General features: G+C 50.6%; 1 protein-coding gene across 16 annotated transcripts; it reads left to right on the top strand.

Moving 5' to 3' along the window:
• Positions 1-188: 188 nt before the first annotated feature.
• On the top strand, positions 189-14,284 carry SF1 (splicing factor 1). 16 transcript variants are annotated; one of them, XM_082844823.1, is made up of 14 exons: positions 189-541; positions 748-892; positions 2,244-2,372; positions 5,100-5,175; positions 8,199-8,351; positions 8,550-8,639; positions 8,993-9,176; positions 9,264-9,379; positions 9,484-9,591; positions 10,317-10,497; positions 10,757-11,030; positions 11,365-11,424; positions 11,549-11,728; positions 12,471-13,242. In XM_082844823.1, the coding sequence occupies exons 3-14, from the start codon at positions 2,291-2,293 to the stop codon at positions 12,806-12,808; spliced, it is 1,842 nt and encodes a 613-aa protein (XP_082700949.1). In that variant the 5' UTR covers positions 189-541; positions 748-892; positions 2,244-2,290; the 3' UTR covers positions 12,809-13,242. The 16 variants fall into 16 exon arrangements, with proteins under 16 accessions (XP_082700949.1, XP_082700954.1, XP_082700961.1 ...); XM_082844828.1 differs by having other exon boundaries at positions 382-892; positions 12,471-12,675; positions 13,109-14,284; XM_082844835.1 differs by lacking the exon at positions 748-892 and having other exon boundaries at positions 382-541; positions 10,757-11,034; positions 12,471-12,675; positions 13,109-14,282.
• The last annotated feature ends 4,133 nt before the right edge of the window (positions 14,285-18,417 follow it).

Raw genomic sequence — 18,417 nt, 5'->3', positions numbered from 1 at the left:
TGACACTACGACGCAACCGAGTTTGATTGACTCCATCATCTCCAGCCAATGGGAGAGCTCTTGGCCCCAAACGTCACAGGGTTTGCCCCACCCTATCCCCTCCCTTCTGGACTCCGAGCTCAGTTCGCGCAGTAACAAATGAAGTGCGCGCTGCGACACCTCCCAGCTCTCCAGGCTCAGCCGCCATTTCCTCGCCTGGCCTAACGGTCCGGCCAATCCCAGCGCGCATCGAGAAGGGCTAAGGCTCCGCCAATCGGAGGCCGCCGATTTCGACCCCTTGCCTCGGCCCGGCCCAATCCAGGCTCCGGCCCCGTCGCCCCCGACCCGCCCCCGCGGCGCCCTCTCTCCTCCCTCTTTGTGCGTCTCGCGCCGCCGCCGCCGCCCGCCGCGTGAGAGGACGGGCTCCGCGCGCTCCGCGGCAGCACAGTCAGGTCCCCTCCCCCCAGAAGATTCGCGAAGGAGAAACCGCCGCCGAAGAGGAGCCGCCGGTGCCGGTCCCTGGGGGGCGCCATGGCGACCGGAGCGAACGCCACGCCGCTGGGTAAGCTGGGCCTCCCTGGCCCCAAAGGGGGCTTCGAGCCGGGGCCACCGCCTGCCCCCGGGCCTGGGACGGGGCTGCTGGTGTCCGGGCCGCCGCCGCCCCCGCCCGTGGGCTCGGTGGGGGCCCTGACCGCGGCCTTCCCCTTCGCGGCGCTGCCGCCGCCGCCCCCGCCGCCCCCGCCGCCGCCCCCCCCGCCTCCCCAGCAGCCGCCGCCGCCCTCCCCGGGCTCCTCGTACCCGTCGCCGCAGCCGCCCCCTCCGCCGCCGCTCTACCAGCGCGTGTCGCCACCGCAGCCGCCACCCCAGCCGCCGCGTCAGGACCAGCAGCCGGGCCCGGCCGGTGGCGGAGGAGGTGAGTCGGGCCGAGAGAGCGCGACAGGCGCTGCGCGGATGGGCCCGGCCGGCTGAGGGGCGCGCGGCGGCGGCGACGGCGGCTGCACGCGGCTGGGGCGCGCGCGCACGGGGAGACCCGGGCGGAGGCGCCACGGGGCGCGCGGCCGAGTTCTCGGGCCTCGAGTGCGCACGCGCGTTAGGGGTGGGGGCCTGGCGGGAGGAAGTTTGTTGCGCGCAGGCGCAGTGTGGCGGCCGGGCTTCGCGGCCAGCCTGAAAGCCTAGGTGGGGGGGACCCTCTGTTGCTCTCCATCCTGGTGTAGGGGAGAGGTGTGGAGGGGGTCGAGTGAGTGAATGGGGTGTTGGGTGTGCAAGTCTGGAGCGTGTGAAAGGGTCAGTTGATGACGTGGAGCGTCCTTTTCCTGGTTGTAGAAGAGTCCTAAAGGGAGAAAAGTACCCCGAGTAGCTCTTCGACTGCTACAGTAAGGCAGGGTTTTCACTACAGAGAACCAAAGAGGTTGAAAGTCTTCAGAGGATGGTTGGGTCTGATTTTTTGTGGCTGTTTTTGGGGGAGGAAATTCTGTACGTTTTCTAATCTCCCTTTGTCTACCTAAGAAATGTGACATGCCTTCTCCTCTTGAGGCGTTCCCCCTAGGTCTGGCCCCTGAGAAGAACACTTTTGTGTACTGAATGCTAGGGAGTTTCTGCCTGTGTACTGGAGAAGGAGGATTTGGCTGTTTTTGTATAGCTTGTTCCTTGTTGAACTTTTGATGCATCTTTTAGACACTAAATGTCCAACTGGCCAGGAAAATTGAATGCTGATTTCTGAGAAATTTCTGAGAAAAAAGTGATCTTGCGGAAGAATCCAGTTTTTTCAGTTAGTAACTATAGGTTTAGTTGTGTTTTGGCCCCCTTAGACAGGTGGCTGATGGGGAGGTGGGAGGAGCCAGCAGGTCCCAATATTGCTTTACAGGCTTGTCTGAGTGTTTAGTCTACTCTTATTTTCTCTGGGGCTGTTAAGGTGTTTATGGACAACCACGTAGTATATTATCTTCTCAATATTTTATTTTACTACTTGAAACTTTATGCATTGAGATTTGTTACCTTGTTTACGTACTTCACAGAATTTCTGTGGGCAAAAATTATAAATGTGAAATGTTAACTTTTCAGACCCAGGTCCAGGTCCCCTTCTAGTGGCCATGTCTCTTGACTTCTCAGGTTTGTCTTCCATTCTTTGCCATTTCCATTTTAGGTCAAGCTCTCAGTTTCACAGTCTGCTGAGGTTGTGTGTAATAATCATAAGCATCCTAAACTTCTGTTGGCACTTTCTCTGCTAGTTTATATTTGCATCTGATGAACTTTATTTCTTTTAGACTTTCCCAGTAAGAAGCGGAAGAGGAGCCGCTGGAACCAAGACACAATGGAACAGAAGACGGTGATTCCAGGAATGCCTACAGTTATCCCCCCTGGACTTACTCGGGAACAAGAAAGAGCTTATATAGGTAAATACACGTTCTGCACCCAAATGCATTTTCGGATTGTTACTATTCTGAGCAACATTTTATCTGTTGAAAGTTTGGGACTTTAAAGTTTTCTCTTTTTTGAGAGGAGGTATGGTCAGGTGTACTTGCGACTTTGGTATAATCTATCAGTTTTTGCTTTGTGAGTCCTGCATTTGTAGCTCCTTGTTTTGGTCTGTTGGTAACAGCAGTGTTCTCCATGAGTGCCAGGAGGGTAGAGGGGCCCACTTAGGAGTGAGAATAGTCCCCAGTCCAGCACTACACCCCACCCTTTTCAGCTGCTGTTCATTGCCAGTTGATGAGGTGAGTGTTTTATGCCTCTCTGGACACGGCCCCACTGGAGAACACTGCAGGTATTGTAAACCAAGTACCTTTTTCACAGCATGGGCTTTCACCATAATTTCATATTCCTCCCTTCCCTAAAATGTGGTCTTTTATTTTTTATAGGTACTTCCTAAAAGGGAAAAAAAAGCTCAGTTTAATCAAAAAGTGGTTCTGAAAGTGTGTTTACAGTGCACCCCTTTTTTACCATTTTGTTGAATTTAACCTTTCCTTTAGCATCTTTTCTGGTTTGGTCTTTTGTGGAGAGCTGTCTTGAAATGAGGGCTCTTGTGTTTACTACTAAAGAACTCTGCAGGGAAAGGGATACTGCTTGGATATGGAATAATGAGGTGGTTAGGATAAAATATCTTAACTGTTGAGAAATTTTGAGAAGTAAGAATGTCCACAGTAGAAATGAAATAAACCTCAAAATTACCTTTTTTTTAAATACAAGGTTATTAATGCAAGTTTTACCTTTATTTATGTACTTGTGCAGGTGTCTCAAAAAAGTTCACTTGATAAACATTTCTTACTAACCAAGTAAACATCCCCTTTGGAGTAAATTAGGGCAGACGCCTCCTAGACCCGTGAGGTTGTGGCCTTCACGAATAAAAAAAACTTCAAGGCCGTTGTTCTTGAGGATCTTAATCTCTTGTGTTTCTAGATTGCTGAGAATTTTGAGGTGTTGGAATTGTCTGTCTCTTTTTTACAATACTAATAATTCTCTCCCCACTGTTCAACCTACTCCCACCCATCCCTTTATGTCTCATATTTGACTGGTCTGGGTCTTGATAACCTTATGAAAATGTTCCTAGTGGAGTGATATCCCAAGGACACAAGCAGATGTAGAAAATGAGAAAAACAAACTCATTCTTTACATCTCCCGCTCTCTTCCCTTGGAGGGAGTTAATGCTCTGGGCCCTAAGGGCTGTTTATAGCTATAATCAAAGTAGAGAGAATGAGAGCCTAGGTTACTGTAGGTCTCTGCTCCAAGGAAGATAGCAGCCTTTTGATTTAAGTGCCAACAATTTCCTCAGATCAGATCCCACACCCCTACAGTCCAGTTAAGATGACTGCCTATCTCCATGAAGGTGACTTTCACCTTGAGCTGTTGAGCTAATACTTGACTGCCAAGTCAGAACATTTCTGGCATAAAAGAGCTTAGGGGCCCATGTGTGTCTTATTGCATTTCTGTCTTTCATGGTACATACTGCCTTGTACAGAATGCCCCCAATATCTTCTCTTGATATTAACGTGGATTTTCATTTCTTCAGAGTTTGAGTGGCTGTGTGATATATCCCTGTAGGATGTATTTAAAATTAGAAGGGTGTCTGGGGTTAGACATGCATTAATTCTTGGAGCAAACTCAACTTTAACCCAACCCAGTAAAACTTGCCCTTATTTAGAAGTATCTGTTTAGAACACTCAGATGCTACAAAGGTAAGAAACAGGTGGTCTTCAGCATGCCGAAGAAAGTGGTTTGGCTATGCAGTGCCATTATCTTGAGAAATCATCCGGGTAATATTTCCCTGGAATCACTGAACTTTTGTGAAACCCTCATCTCTCTTTTTCACATACAGCCTCATTTGTCAAGGTCTGAGGGCCACACATACTGTCCTTGACCCACACTTTTCATCCTCTGCACCCCTACTTTTACTCCCTGCATAAGGAGCAAGTCTAAAAACAGACTTCTTGCATCTTAATGGTTACTGGTTTATTAAGGTATATGGATTGTCATAAAATTTGAATAAGAAACAACAGGTATTGGAAGATCCTTTGGATCTGGTTTTACACAAAGAGTTATGTACAAACTTATATGAGATTGTTGAATTGGTTATTAAATGTCTTATTTAAGGAATTTTAAGCCTGGTATCAATGAAAATGATCTTTGCTTAACTGGTGTTTTTCCTTGTCCCATGTTAATTGAGTCTCATTTTGGGTTATGTTTAATATTTAATGAAGGAAAAATAAACTCTAAGAGTCTTGCACTCAAGAATGTAATTTGGTGGGAACAGGATACTGGTGATAACGTGGTTTAGTTCTGGGTACCAATTGTATAGCAAGCCTTGGTGGGGATGGAGAGGTGAGACACCTCCTAATAATTGCTTTGATGTTAGCCTTAGCGAACAGTCTATACTGCTAACCCCTCTTCCAACAAATTGTTTGCTTCCTTAAGTGATAACCATTTTGAAGTGAAAGATACTTATAGATGTAAATGGACTCCTGCCAATAGGTGGTTGGGGTTTTTGCCTCAATGTGTTCACTGATCAGTCGTCCCTTTCAAAGTCTCCGAGTTCTTCATGCTTGTTGTTGAGATTTGAGATGTTTTTTGGTAACATTGTCTTTTTTCCATCCTTTTTTTTTCTTTCCTAACCTGGTTTCTTCCAGTGCAACTGCAGATAGAAGACCTGACTCGTAAACTGCGCACAGGAGACCTGGGCATCCCCCCTAACCCTGAGGACAGGTTGGGAAACAGTTTTAACCAGCTGACAGTAACGCTTTTACCTTTTTCTCAATACGTTTTACTGGTGGCAACATGTTGTGTCAGTTCAATAAAATCCTAGTAAGAAGACTGGTACTGTGACCATTCTGGGAACTAGAGTGTAAATTAGCAGTATATATGGTCAGTCATCAGTTAGAAAATTGGAATGAAATTTAATTACTAGCAGAATCGAAAGTTACAGGAAAACGGACAACCGGTTTTCATTTGGTAAGCCTGTAGATTTTTAACCTGATTTACCCACCGGTAGGGACAGTGAGGTGGCCCGTTAACCAGCTGTTTCAGTACCTGCTTTGGCTGACAGCCCACGTGTAAAGTTTTCCTCACAGGTACTACACAATGTAGGGAATAAGAATATTTTTGAACATCACTGAATCTGAGAAGGCCAGAAATTCATTCTGGTTAGCTCATTGCTGCAGTCTCTTGCTCATGGTTTTGACATGGTTTTAAAGTAGACAAGATTCTAACCAACTTCCTTCACTGCCAGTTAATTTTCAGCCTTGGCCATTGCCTGGGGGTGTTGGGAGGGGCCAGAATATTCTCACCTGTTTTGGGAAGGCAAGCAACCAACCCTAAATTACTTTTTTTTTTTAAGGGAGTGTGGTCTTCAAACAGCTGTGGTCTTGTCATTTCAGTTTATAATTTCTCTCACCTCTGAAAAGTAAAAAGTCTGAGGGAAATGAACTTTTTAAACAGGAATTTTATTGGCAGGTTAATATTTGAGCAGCTAAAATCTGATCCATTTAATAGAAGGGCAGTACGCCTCCCTCTCAGTGAAGTTTCTCTTAGTGCATGCAGCATAGTTCAAAACACTTTGCTTTAAAAAAGTAGTGTTTTGGGTTTTGTTACCCATTTTAATAACTTGTTAAATCAGGAAGATGATGTAATGGTTTTAGAAGCCACTCACTTAAGCATCTTTCTGCTGCCCTTTGTCAGGAAACAAATTAACTTATTTCTCCATATTGATGCTTTTAATTTTATTTAATTAAATTTATTATTTTTTCACCAGTAGATTTTGGTTGGAGGGTTGTATTATGTTTTATATTTTGACTTTTTTTTTAAGATTTGAATTATAGGTTGTAGACCACAACTGTTAGTGCCTTTTTGGCCTTTTTCCCTTTAATGACATGTCTACAGGTTACCAGGCAATTCCTCAAAAAGTTGAATTTTTAACAAACCTTTGCTTCCTGGAGAATTTGGATTAGAAACTAGATGTTCTATAATACAATGCCTATTCAAAGCGAAGAAGTTGGGCCAATCTGACCTCTAGAATATTGGCTTTTGCCTTTCACTTCCACAATTTGGAAAGAGGTTCACTGTTGCGGGGCTTTTAAATGACCAATTTGGTGCTGGTAAAACTGGTGATTAGCCAGAAATGCTTAATCTAGACAGCTATGAATGAGGTGGGAATTAGAAACGTCAAACATGTTAGAAATAAAAAGAGCAGAGTTTTTTTTTCTCCCTTGTATTCAGTTTGAAAGAGGCCTTAATTAATGCCTTATGGTTTTGCTTTGAAAGAACCCAGGTTGGAGGGAAATGATATGAGTTTCTTACTAAGATTATTTCTTAAGAAGGTGTATTCTCAGTATGAAGCCACTTTATGCCATTTTGATTTTGCTCAAGTTGCACAGTTAAAAATGCTTTAAAATCTCTTATAGACTTAAATGTGTAAGATGATAGTCTAATAAGCTGGGGTATGTTTGTTTTTGTTCACTATTATTGGATTGTGCTAACAGTTTATACAAATGCTAGAAACGGAGGTGTCATTTAGCCGTCATTAGCCATGAACAAACCTGACCTTTTATTCCATCGTGTGTGTAACGTGGTATGACATGGTTCCCTTTAGGCTGAAGACAGTGGGAGCAGCCGAGTTCAGTCCTTGCTCTCCAACTAGGCAAGGTTCTCTCAACTAAATCAAGGGTATAGGAGTCTTTGACTACTTTCAGGATGTTTTTAAAATAACCTGATCCACATGGTCTCTTCCCTTCTTGCAGCTGCTACTAAATTTTCATTCAGAATATCAAGCTATGGTCCTTTTTGTAATCTTAACTCAGAATTCTAGGAGTGTAACTTTTCTTTTTTTTTTAATTACCGCAAAATCCAGCTGTGGTAAACTGACCATTTTATCATTACTATTTTTTACTTGTAGCAACAGCATTTTACTCCTTAAAAAAAGAGAGAGAGAAAATCTGCTTTCTGGACTTGTAAACTCTGGTGGAGAATCATAGGTTTTCCCCTTGCTGTTTGCAGGTTCAGACCCTAGACAAGTACTTGACCAAATCTGCATTTGCAGCCTCTCACAGAAGCTGCTTTAGCAATTTAACCGTTTTCTCTACCCAGACTCCCCAACCTCGAACAGCCAGAAAACAGGTTGACCTCCTGGGCCTTGGACACAGCCAGCCAGGCCATTGAAGGAAAAGCAGAGACGAAGCCTTGAACCATCTCTCTCCATTGTGGGGGCCAAGTAGCTGCAGTAGCCTTGAGTCCCAGTTGCATTGGGTTAAAGAGCTCAGACTTACTATGTGGTAGGGGTGTAGACTCTCTTCCTGATAGGACATGAGCTCTGCAAGAGTTAACGTTTTACCTAAACTTGGGGTTTCCGTGGTTCATAAAGTTGTAATGTTATTTTTTTTTTCAAATGAAAGCAAATTCATATCTGGCAAGAAGACTCCAGAGGATGATACTGTCCTTGCCATTTACAATCTAGAGATTTCCCCCCAGAAGGACAGACTTTTTTTCCCTCTTATCACTTTTAGAAGCAAAACTACTTTTTTCTTTCTCACACACACCCCAGTCCCCCTAATGCTAAGCCAGCTTCCACCTCCTCATTCCACACGATCGTGAATAGCACACGTTATGGTCGGTTCCTCCGAAGAGTGTTGAGTTAGGGTCTGAGAGGCAGAGGGGCTGGGGAAGACTTATTTTAGCCCGTGTGGGAATGAGAGAAAAGTGAAGGCAGAACAGTGATGGTGGTCTGTTTCCCACAGGTCCCCTTCCCCTGAGCCCATCTACAATAGCGAGGGGAAGCGGCTTAACACTCGCGAGTTCCGCACCCGCAAAAAGCTTGAAGAGGAGCGGCATAACCTCATCACGGAAATGGTTGCCCTCAACCCTGATTTCAAGCCACCTGCAGATTACAAGTAAGTGGGGGCCAGGTGATCTGGGACAAGGACACCTGCGGATTAGGTGTGGTCTGGTAGAGCAGTTTTGGTACTAATCTCTTATTCCTTACCCCCAGTCACCTGTAATTAACAAGTGGTGTCGGGTTAGTTCTAGAAGAGCTGTCGATTTGTGTCATCTTGGAAGTGGGCAGAGTCTATGAGTCTTTTCTTTCTTAGACCTCCAGCAACACGTGTGAGCGATAAAGTAATGATTCCACAAGATGAGTATCCAGAAATCAACTTTGTGGGGCTGCTGATTGGGCCCAGGTGAGTAACTACTATCCTGTGGAATATAGAATTCCTAAGGACCTGGGAGATGTGTCTGTCTTGTGCCTGTTTGGGTGCCACTGGTGGCTTATCTTCCTGTTTTTGGTAGGATGTTCACTTTGGCTGAGTGCATGCCTTTTTGTGAGAAAATCTCTTTTAACTTCCCCATTTCACCGCAGGGAAGTCAGATCTTGAGGATTGCTGTGTCTGTGACCTTAACTTAGAGATCATGGAGCTCTTGGTGGGAAAATCCCATTCTCTGCACTCATGGTTTCCTTCCAGTGCCCAGCGAGCCACTCTGGCGTGTGAATTTGTGTGTCAGGTATGACAATGGTCTTTTCTGCCTTTGACAGAGGGAACACCTTGAAGAACATAGAGAAGGAGTGTAATGCCAAGATCATGATCCGGGGGAAAGGCTCTGTGAAAGAAGGGAAAGTCGGGCGCAAAGATGGCCAGATGCTGCCAGGAGAAGATGAGCCGCTTCATGCCCTGGTTACTGCCAATACCATGGAGAATGTGAAGAAAGCAGTAGAACAGGTGAGGGAGCCAGAAAGGAAGCCTCTAGCCAGAATTCTAGGTGGTGTCCCAGGACTTACATAACTGTGCCCGTTGCATCTCCACCAGATAAGAAACATTCTGAAGCAGGGTATCGAGACTCCTGAGGACCAGAACGATCTACGGAAGATGCAGCTTCGAGAGTTGGCTCGTTTGAATGGGACCCTTCGGGAAGATGATAACAGGTGTGTATGTGATTAGTTTAGAGGGGAGTGCACAGAGACCTGAAGAACCTATGGAAGAAGGGTGATTGGCCATAGCCCTTCAGGTGACTTTTTTCTGTCAACAGGATCTTAAGACCCTGGCAGAGCTCAGAGACCCGCAGCATTACCAATACCACAGTGTGTACCAAGTGTGGAGGGGCTGGCCACATTGCTTCCGATTGCAAATTCCAAAGGTGAGGGTTTCCTGGTAGCCCGTGGTATACAAGACAGTTCCTGTTAACCTGCAGACCCAAGAGAAGCTTTCTTTCTGTGAATGTGGTCTGTAATGGTGTGCTCGAAAACCCAGAATGATTAGAAACAGCTGATGCAAAACATCCCTATTTTATTGCTTATCTTGAGCCCAGGGAAACTGGAAAACTTCCCTTCTGGGTATAGGTGTTTTCACAGTGGCTTAATGTTAACTGCCATTTGTTGCTTAAGGTGGGTATAAGAAGACAGCAATCCTGTGCAGTTCCGACCAGTTGCGAACCAGCATTTGATAGCAATGTTTTTCTACTTTGGGTGGCAAATATAAAAAGCTTTGTTAAGGAAGTTCTGGCAGTTGCTCCGGTCTTGGCATAGATGTTCCTTCCCTCAGACCTGGAATGTAGAAATTGATGAAACTTGCTATTGTAGAAAAACCTGTGCTTTCCTGGCTGGCGTGGTTGGCTCTGGTCTGGTGCTTCCTCTCTCCTCTGTGCTTGCCCTAAGGGTCTCTGCTGTGGCAGAGGTACATGTAATCCCAGTGGCAGAGCTGGGCATGGAACTGAAAAGCTGATGAGACTATTTTGAGGAAGGAGTTAGAAAGGGTGACTGAATTCCTCAGAACTTTCTCTGTGTAAATTTCTCAGAGTAAAGGTTTCTATCTTAAGGAGGGTTTTTTCCTTTTCTGTTTTTGTGTCCCCCACCCCACCTTCAGGCCTGGTGACCCCCAGTCAGCTCAGGATAAAGCGCGGATGGATAAGGAATACTTGTCCCTCATGGCCGAACTGGGGGAGGCACCTGTGCCCGCATCTGTGGGCTCCACCTCTGGGCCTGCCACCACACCCCTGGCCAGTGCACCTCGGCCCGCTGCTCCCGCCAGCAATCCACCTCCACCGGTGAGCTTCAAGGGCTGGTTCTTACAGCCTGGCCCCCCTTGTCTTCTGAAGAGACTGGGGGAACGTGGCCAGGTGATTTGGGTAGAACAGGTGGACATGGGCGGCAACATTGTTCTTTCGGGACGTCAGGAATGTTTGGGGACCTCTCAGTTTGGGGAAGATCTTGTCCTTGTGTTCTGGTCCTGTGGCATAGCCGAAAGAACAGTGTTGCCACCAGGGGGAGCAGGCAGGGACGCTGGCGGGAAATGCTCTCACGTAGTCTCTCATGTCCACTACCCAGAGCCGCCCACCCTGGATGAATTCTGGCCCGTCAGAGAGTCGGCCCTACCATGGCATGCACGGAGGTGGCCCTGGTGGGCCCGGAGGTGGCCCGCACAGCTTCCCACACCCGTTACCCAGCCTGACGGGCGGGCACGGTGGACATCCCATGCAGCACAACCCGAATGGACCCCCTCCTCCTTGGATGCAGCCGCCGCCACCACCGATGAACCAGGGCCCCCACCCACCTGGGCACCATGGCCCTCCTCCAATGGGTAAGTAAGTGTCAGACCAGAAACCTTGGGGCTTTGGGATAAGCAAGGGTTTGTATCGTCACTGCACACTGGAAGCAGGTCTCAGAGCCATCGGGTATTGGTACTGAGTCTCTTGCCAAGGCTTGGGCTCCAGGCCAGGAAGAAGGTTCCGTCCTGGTTCAGGGAGGGACTTCTGTGTGGGGTAGGCACAAGCCTGCTGCTTAGAGGCGGAGTCCCAGAACTGCTCTTGTGCGGGTAGTGATTGCAAGCTGTGCGGCTAAGCTGCTGGTGGGGCGGCATCCTCCCTGGCCAGTTCCAATGTCCTGCTAAGTTCCTGCTCTTTCCTTCCATCAAGATCAGTACCTGGGAAGTACGCCTGTGGGCTCTGGGGTCTATCGCCTGCATCAAGGAAAAGGTAATGGAACCTGGCCGTTTGCTCACTTTGGGGTGTCGCCTCCCAGGCCTGGGAGTGAGTGGGGGCTCTGTTGCAAATGCCTCTCTTCCACTGAGGCCTCACCCTTGTCTCCACCTGGCTGCAGGTATGATGCCGCCACCACCTATGGGCATGATGCCGCCGCCGCCGCCGCCTCCCAGTGGGCAGCCTCCACCCCCTCCCTCTGGTCCTCTTCCCCCATGGCAGCAGCAGCAGCAGCAGCCTCCACCGCCCCCTCCGCCCAGCAGCAGTATGGCTTCCAGTACCCCTTTGCCATGGCAGCAAAGTGAGTGGAATATTTTGGGCTTGTGGGGGTGGGTGGGATTGCGGGGGAGGGGGCTGAGAGGAATGAGAGACCCTGGCAGACAGGCAGGCAGACACCTTGGGGTGAGACTCTGGTCTCTGCTGCAGGGTAAACAGAAGGGCCTTGTGGCCCCCGGGGGCCTCGGGGAGGAGAGCTGACGTTTGGTGTGGTTGTGTCTGGGGAGAGGTTTGAGGGGGCCTGGAGGGGAGCCGCCATCATAGGTAGGGTGCCAGAAGTCCAGGCTCTGCTGGGTGAGCTGCTGGCTGGCCCAAGCCTACGCGTTAGGCCCGGGTTGGGGTGGTGCATGCCTGCTCTGCAGAGGGATGTGATTGGGGCCTGAGAGACTGTGGGGATGGGATCGGGGGCAGCGGGGAGAGTAGCTGTGGCCTTGAGGTTGAATGTGCCGTTCGGTGGTGGCGGCGGATGGGCGGAGGGATGTCAGAGCCGGTTCTTGTGTCTGGTACCTTCCCCTCAGCCCTTCCAGGGGCATTGGTGACAAAGGGCTTACTCTGTTAAGCCTAGAGACCTTGAGGCTGACCCCAGGGTAGTCCTGCCCACCCCTCCACCCCCATCGCCAGGACAGCCCTGCCCGCCCGCCCCCCACCACCGTACCGCATGCCAAGCCAGGAGCAGGCGTCCCTCGCCCCCCCATCCCAAGGCAGCAGCCGCAGAGAACCGCGGTGTGCCCCCGCGCGTGTGACCTTGGGCTTCTTTACCACCCCAGATACGACGACTACCACCACGAGCGCTGGCACAGGGTCCATCCCGCCATGGCAACAGCAGCAGGCGGCTGCCGCAGCTTCTCCAGGAGCCCCTCAGATGCAAGGCAACCCCACTATGGTGCCCCTGCCCCCAGGGGTCCAGCCGCCTCTGCCGCCCGGGGCCCCTCCCCCTCCGCCGCCTCCGCCGCCTGGTTCCGCCGGCATGATGTATGCCCCGCCCCCTCCTCCTCCGCCTCCCATGGACCCTTCTAACTTTGTCACCATGATGGGCATGGGGGTGGCGGGCATGCCACCCTTCGGGATGCCTCCAGCTCCCCCACCGCCTCCACCACAGAACTAGACTCGGTTTTTTAAGAAAATATATATTATATATAGAGAGAATTGGTCTCGTTTAAACACACGCCGAACCTCACCATATGGAGCCAGACATTGGGACGCACGCATGTGATTGTGTGCACGCATGTGTGTGTGTGCACGCACCGGGCTGGGCCAAGCGACTGAGGCCTCGCTTAGGAACGGGCAGGTGGTAGTAGGGGCGCCAGCTTGGGCTCTCCTGGCGCCCCGTAGCATCGAGTGTCTTCTTTGTCTTCTTTCTCTCCTCACCCAAATCCCTTTGCCTCTCCCCAAACCGGGCCGCCAGGATCCCTCCCCGCGGCGGCGATGGCCCGAGCCATGAGAGTGAGGACTTTCCGCGCCCATTGGTGACCCTTCCAGGCAGACAGCCTCAGCAGCGCCCCTGGTGGACAGGATGGTTCGGCAAAGCAGCCTGAGTTATTTTTATGGACGGAATCGGAACACGCTGGCTCCATATTGTGAAATTTTTTATTAATTTTTTCTTTTTCCTTTGTTATTTCCTTATCTTTTCCTTTCTTCAGACTCCGTCCAAGGAGATGCTCTCCCCGGTCTTCTGCTGCAATTAGATTCCTTTCCCTTTTTCATTCCTCGTTCTTCTCTTTCTAAGGAGAGAGGAACAAATGGTTCTTAGGCAAAGGCTTTTGGCCACCAATGTCAGGCTAGTGGGGGGTTCCTTTGGTTCTAAGATTTTCAAGGTGCCATAGTCGCCCTGAGATTTTTTTTTCCCCTAATTTTAAGCGTGGGGTTTTGTCTCTGTCACCTTTGTAGACTAGCGGGTTGACCCCCAGGTCCAGGGTCCATTTCCGTCCTGGCATCCCTGCCAGCAGTCGGGGCCACCTATGCTGCCGTGGGCTTGTCTGCCAGCCAGGAGCGCCCTTTCCACGCCCCTGAGCACCTGAGCTGCCTCAGATTCCATTTGTTCCTCTCTTTCCTGGAAGGTTTCCTTTTCAAATTTATTTTAGTCCCAAATGTCAGTGTTTTGCAGTGTCTAGGGGTTTGAGCCCTTTGTTTTCCGTTCTGCTTCTTTTTTTTCCTCCTTCCTCTTAATGGTGTGATTATGTTGATAATAATGTATAATGCGCGTTCTCTTCACTGGTTTATCTGCAGAAATTTCTCTGGGCTTTTTTTTTTTTTTTTTTTTTTTTTTTTTTTTTTTTTGGTGTATGATTCAACACTGCGTTAAAGGGGGATGTTCCATTGAATAAAAGAGCAGTGTGGTTTTCTGGGTCTGTTTATTTCCTTTTCTTTTAAATCCCCTCTGCCACCATCAGCACCAGCACCAGTTACCTTACCTGCGTTCAGCTCCTGGCCGTACTTGTCCTTTTCTTCCTGGAGAGCCTCTGGGACCTTCATTAAGGAAGCCCCCATCTACCTCCCTGTGCAGTTTCGCTAAGGGAAGCTGGTGTGTGGGCGGCCCCACCTCCTCCCTCTGCCTTAGTAGTTAATGGCTGAGAACCTGGTGACCCCCTCCCTGGTCTCTCTCTTCGAAGGCCTTTCCCTGGGGCTTGGACCTCCCCATGCGATGAGCTCCAGTTGTGATTTGTACTTGGAAGCTGCCACCTGACTGTGAGGTCCTGGGCCTAGGGAGGCATCGGCACTAAAGGTCAAGCCAACTAATCCTGCCTGTCAGGCTCAGAGCTGCTAAAGTTAAAACCGTCAAGTGGCTTTTTCTCTCTCTGCTGGTGACTCGCAGCCTGCCACACTGCAGGCTTCGGGGAGAGGTGGGGCAGGAGAAGGGCACTCGCCTTGTGCTTTGTAAGCACTTCACAGAGGGTCTCAGGCTGTTTTGGTCTTTGGTGTCTGGGGTGGTAGATAGGGCCCATGGTGGCACCAGAAAAGTACATCTCAGGACATAACATGGGGCAGTGAGGGTCTTGTTTAGCTGCTGCTGCTTTGCTACAGTTCCCTTGGGGAGAGCTGCGCTGGGGCCTGCCCTTTCCCACTAGCTTTCCTTCCTTCCAGGAGGCTGAGGGACAGCAAGCTTCTGTTGCCCACGGCTCCTGGCCAGCGGGGACGGCACAACGCTGGCCTGGGCTGCTTTCCAGCTTCAGGCTGGGGCTGGCTGCTGCTGTTTTATCTGGAGCAGAGCCTTGCGTGTCTGGGTCCCATCCAGGGTGCCTGTGTTTGCTGTAGGCCCAGCAGGGGTTAATGAAGCCTCAGAACCCAGACCTGTTCCCTGGGTCTTCCTAAGCAAGCCCTAAACTTCAGTTGACTGAAAGGGAGCAGGGAGATCTTTTCTCTTTGTTCTTAGGTGACAGAATGGGGGCAGGGCCTGGGGCCTGGCAACTCTCCTTGACTTCGGCTTCATCTCATTGCTTCCCCCCACAAGCTTGGTTTCCCTGGTGGGCTCATGGGGCAGTTAATTAGCTCTTTGAAGCTCTGGAAGAGGCAAAGTGGCGCTATGTGGGTTTTAGAAATAAAATCAATAAATGACTTAACCACAGCCCAGCTATCTCCGTTTCTCTCCCCTGGGGCCAGCTCCATTCCTGGGCTCACTCCCTTTCTGTTCCCTGCCGTCAGCTTTCGTTAAGGTTTTGGGGGGGTAACAAGTGGCTGAAGGAGGCATCAGTGGCCTTTCTCCAAGCAGCTCAAGGCCCTGAAATGGAAGAGAGACAGCAGGAAGGCTTGGCCCTCGGAACCACAGCAAGCACCTGCCTTTGTGGTGGAACGGGAGGGAGAAGTGCTCTCCCACCTGCCTTGGACACCTAGGGTAGAGAAGAGCCCTCTACTTGACCCTGTTTCTGTTCTGCTGCAGCAGCAGTGTCTCCCCACCTCCTCAAAGCTAGGTTGGTGAAAGGAATGTCGGTTGGGAAAGGTCACCGTCAGGGATGTGTTACTGAGACCCAGCCAAGGCCTCTGGAGGAACCCAAGATTGGTCCTGGGAAGGAGGCAGGATTTCTGATTAGAAACCTAGTCGGATGTAAACAACTTGAGTTATTTCAGGTTGGGAAGGTGCTCTCAGGGTTCTTTAAAATCTATGCATGCAACACTACTGGGGGTGAAAGGGGAGAAGGACTTGGGGAAACAGGTCAGTTTCAGCCTTCAAGTTTCCATCCTGCTGGGCCTGGGGGAAGCAAAATAAAAGAGGGTCTCCTGAGGTGGCGTCACCTTTGGAAAAGACTGGAAAGTTTGAGTGGGTGCCAATGACGCAACAAAGACCGAAAGAGCCCACAAGAAAGGTAGTTGGAGAAACCAGTTCAAAGTACATCTGTTTCCCAAGAGAAACAGGATGTGTCCCAGTTCAGCAAGTGCCTTGAGTGCAGGGGCGGCGTGAGCACTAAGTTGATGAGCAGGGAGGGGGCGTGGATTGAGTTGACATGGGGAGCAGGATAAGAAGCTAGGAATGCTCTGTTAGGAGCAGGTCCATAGTGGCAGGAAAATTAGGGGTCAGTGCAAAGGTTTGTGTGGCCAGAGCACGCAGCCACAGTTGGGGCATGAGGTGACAACAGGGGAACTGGCGCTACCTTGTCGACAACTGTACCAAGGAGCTTCTGAGCTCTACCCGGCCCTCCACAAGGAACCACGGGCCAGGCAGCCCAAGATGCTGGCCAAGTGCAGAGACCAGGTGCTTGGTGGAGGGTGGGGTGAACCTCCCCAGAGGCACAGCCCGGGACGAAAGGCTGAGGGTGGGAACTGTGAGACCTGAGAGCCACCAGGCATTCTTTTGAAATACAAGGTGTAAAAAACTTAAAATGCAAACGTTTTAAGAGGAAGGTTTCTATGTTCTCATGGCATCTGTGTTTTGGTGTTCTCTTCATGGTCTTTTTTCTCTGCTCTGGAGCACGCACTATGGAAGACCAGAACAGACGCTGTTTGGGAGTAGGGGTAGAGCAGAGCTTGGCCTTTGGAAGACTTGGAGTTTGGCCCCCATACTAGGGTGGTAATTCCAGGGCTGGGTCTGCTGTGGCGCAGAGAGTCCTCAGAAACAGCTTGGCCTTCCTTGAACCAGACTCGATAGCATCCTGCTGCTGTCCCGGCCTCTGACCTGCTTTCTTGGCCCTCAGACCGGAGCACCCAGTTCTCCCCTTCCACCGGCCCACCACCCGGCCCCAGGAAGCCCAGGCATCCTTTGAAATAGCTCCAGGCCCTGGGCTCCTTTTGCTCAAAGAACAAAGCAGGATCTGAGATCAGCCTCCACAAGACTAGGAGGCAGTGGCTGGAGGAAGCAGGGAATTATATTCTCACTTGAGAGTATACATTTCTTGAAGGAATTCAAGGCTCAGAAAAGTAAAGCAACCACCCTAAGTTCCCACAGCAAATCAGTGCTGGGGCCAGGACACCAGCAGTGAACTGGGGGCAGCCAAAGCCGCAGAAGGAAGGATCTGTAGCTGCCAGGCCCTGGGGAGGAATGGTGTAACATTCCCGGGGTGCAGGAGCTCCCATTTTACGGGTGAAGTCACATTTGGGAACCTGGCCCACTCTTTTTTTTATACAGCAGGTTCTTATTAGTCATCAACTTTATACACATCAGTGTATACATGTCAATCCCAATCGCCCAATTCAGCACACCACCATTCCCACACCCCCGCAGTTTTCCCCCCTTGGGGTCCATACGTTTCTGACCCACTCTTTAGGCCTGTCCAGTGTGAGGCCCCAGGTGGGAGAAATGAATGGGAGAAGGCCTTCACTCAGTCACCTGGCAGCTGCGTCATGGGGAGACCTAATGCCACTGGCCAATGTTGTGTGTGTGTGTCTGTGTAGGGGGTGCTTCAGTTCTACCCCTGTGGGCCACAGGACTGCAGTTCCCAGGGACCCCTGCTCTAGGCTGGTGGCCTCCAGCCAAAGCTGGCCTGTAATCTGACCGTCCCTCTCAAAAGGTCACTTCAGAGGTCCTTGAGGGACAGCAACAGGGAGAGCTCAGAGTGACGTGACTTTGGGGGGGGGAGGGGCCCTGCCTCAGGCGACCTCCCCATACCACCCCTGGAACCCGGGGTCCCGGTCCCCCTTCTCCCAGCCACCCAGTGTCCTCTGCTAGCTGCCCTTCTTCTGTTCGGGGTACCCTGATCCTCAGCACCTGGGCCTTCAACCTGTGGGGAATCCTGGCCCCTCTTGCCACATGTGTCCTCCCCACCCGGGTGCAGGGCCACCGTGGAAGCTTGACCAGAGGGCATCCCGCCTGTGGTTTGCAGCCTCTTGCGTGAAGGTCTAGAACCGAAGTCAAGCTGCTCTGATGGAGGCTGGGCCTCCTGTCACCTGTTCTCCTTGACAGCGCCCTCAGCCTCTCCAAGGAGTCCTGATTGAGGGCCCGCAATCAGGCTGCATCCTTCATCTATAACCCAGGAGAGGGGCCCAGATCAGGGCGACCTCAGCCAAAGTCACAGCCCAGAGGCTCCAGTCAAGCCTCAGGCCTCAAGTCAGTGCTCTGCCTGCTGCATCTTGTCTCTGACCCTGCAAAAGGCAGGGACGGGGACAGAAGACAGCAGACCCCAGTGTGTGAGGCCTGGAGGAAGTGGGTCAGCGCAGGGCTGCGAATGAGCCAGGTGGCCCTCCCTGCCCCTCCTCTCCTCCCCTCACCCCAAAATAGCTCCCCGAGCGGCCAAGCCAAGACCGACCCATCGAGGGAGGAGGCGGGGCACGTCGCCCAGAGCCAGGCTT

The sequence above is a fragment of the Leucopleurus acutus genome, assembly GCF_964270905.1.
Source record: "Leucopleurus acutus genome assembly, chromosome: 8".
Lineage (NCBI taxonomy): Eukaryota > Metazoa > Chordata > Mammalia > Artiodactyla > Delphinidae > Leucopleurus > Leucopleurus acutus.
This window is presented reverse-complemented; position numbering and strand designations above follow the sequence as displayed.

Bases quoted from the DNA above. Each gene is read 5' to 3' on its own strand.
- SF1 (XM_082844820.1), top strand. From the start codon at position 511: ATGGCGACCGGAGCGAACGCCACGCCGCTGGGTAAGCTGGGCCTCCCT. The intron at 9,380-9,483 runs GTGTGTATGTGA...TTCTGTCAACAG, and splicing joins CTTCGGGAAGATGATAACAG to GATCTTAAGACCCTGGCAGA. The intron at 9,592-10,316 runs GTGAGGGTTTCC...CCCCACCTTCAG, and splicing joins TCCGATTGCAAATTCCAAAG to GCCTGGTGACCCCCAGTCAG.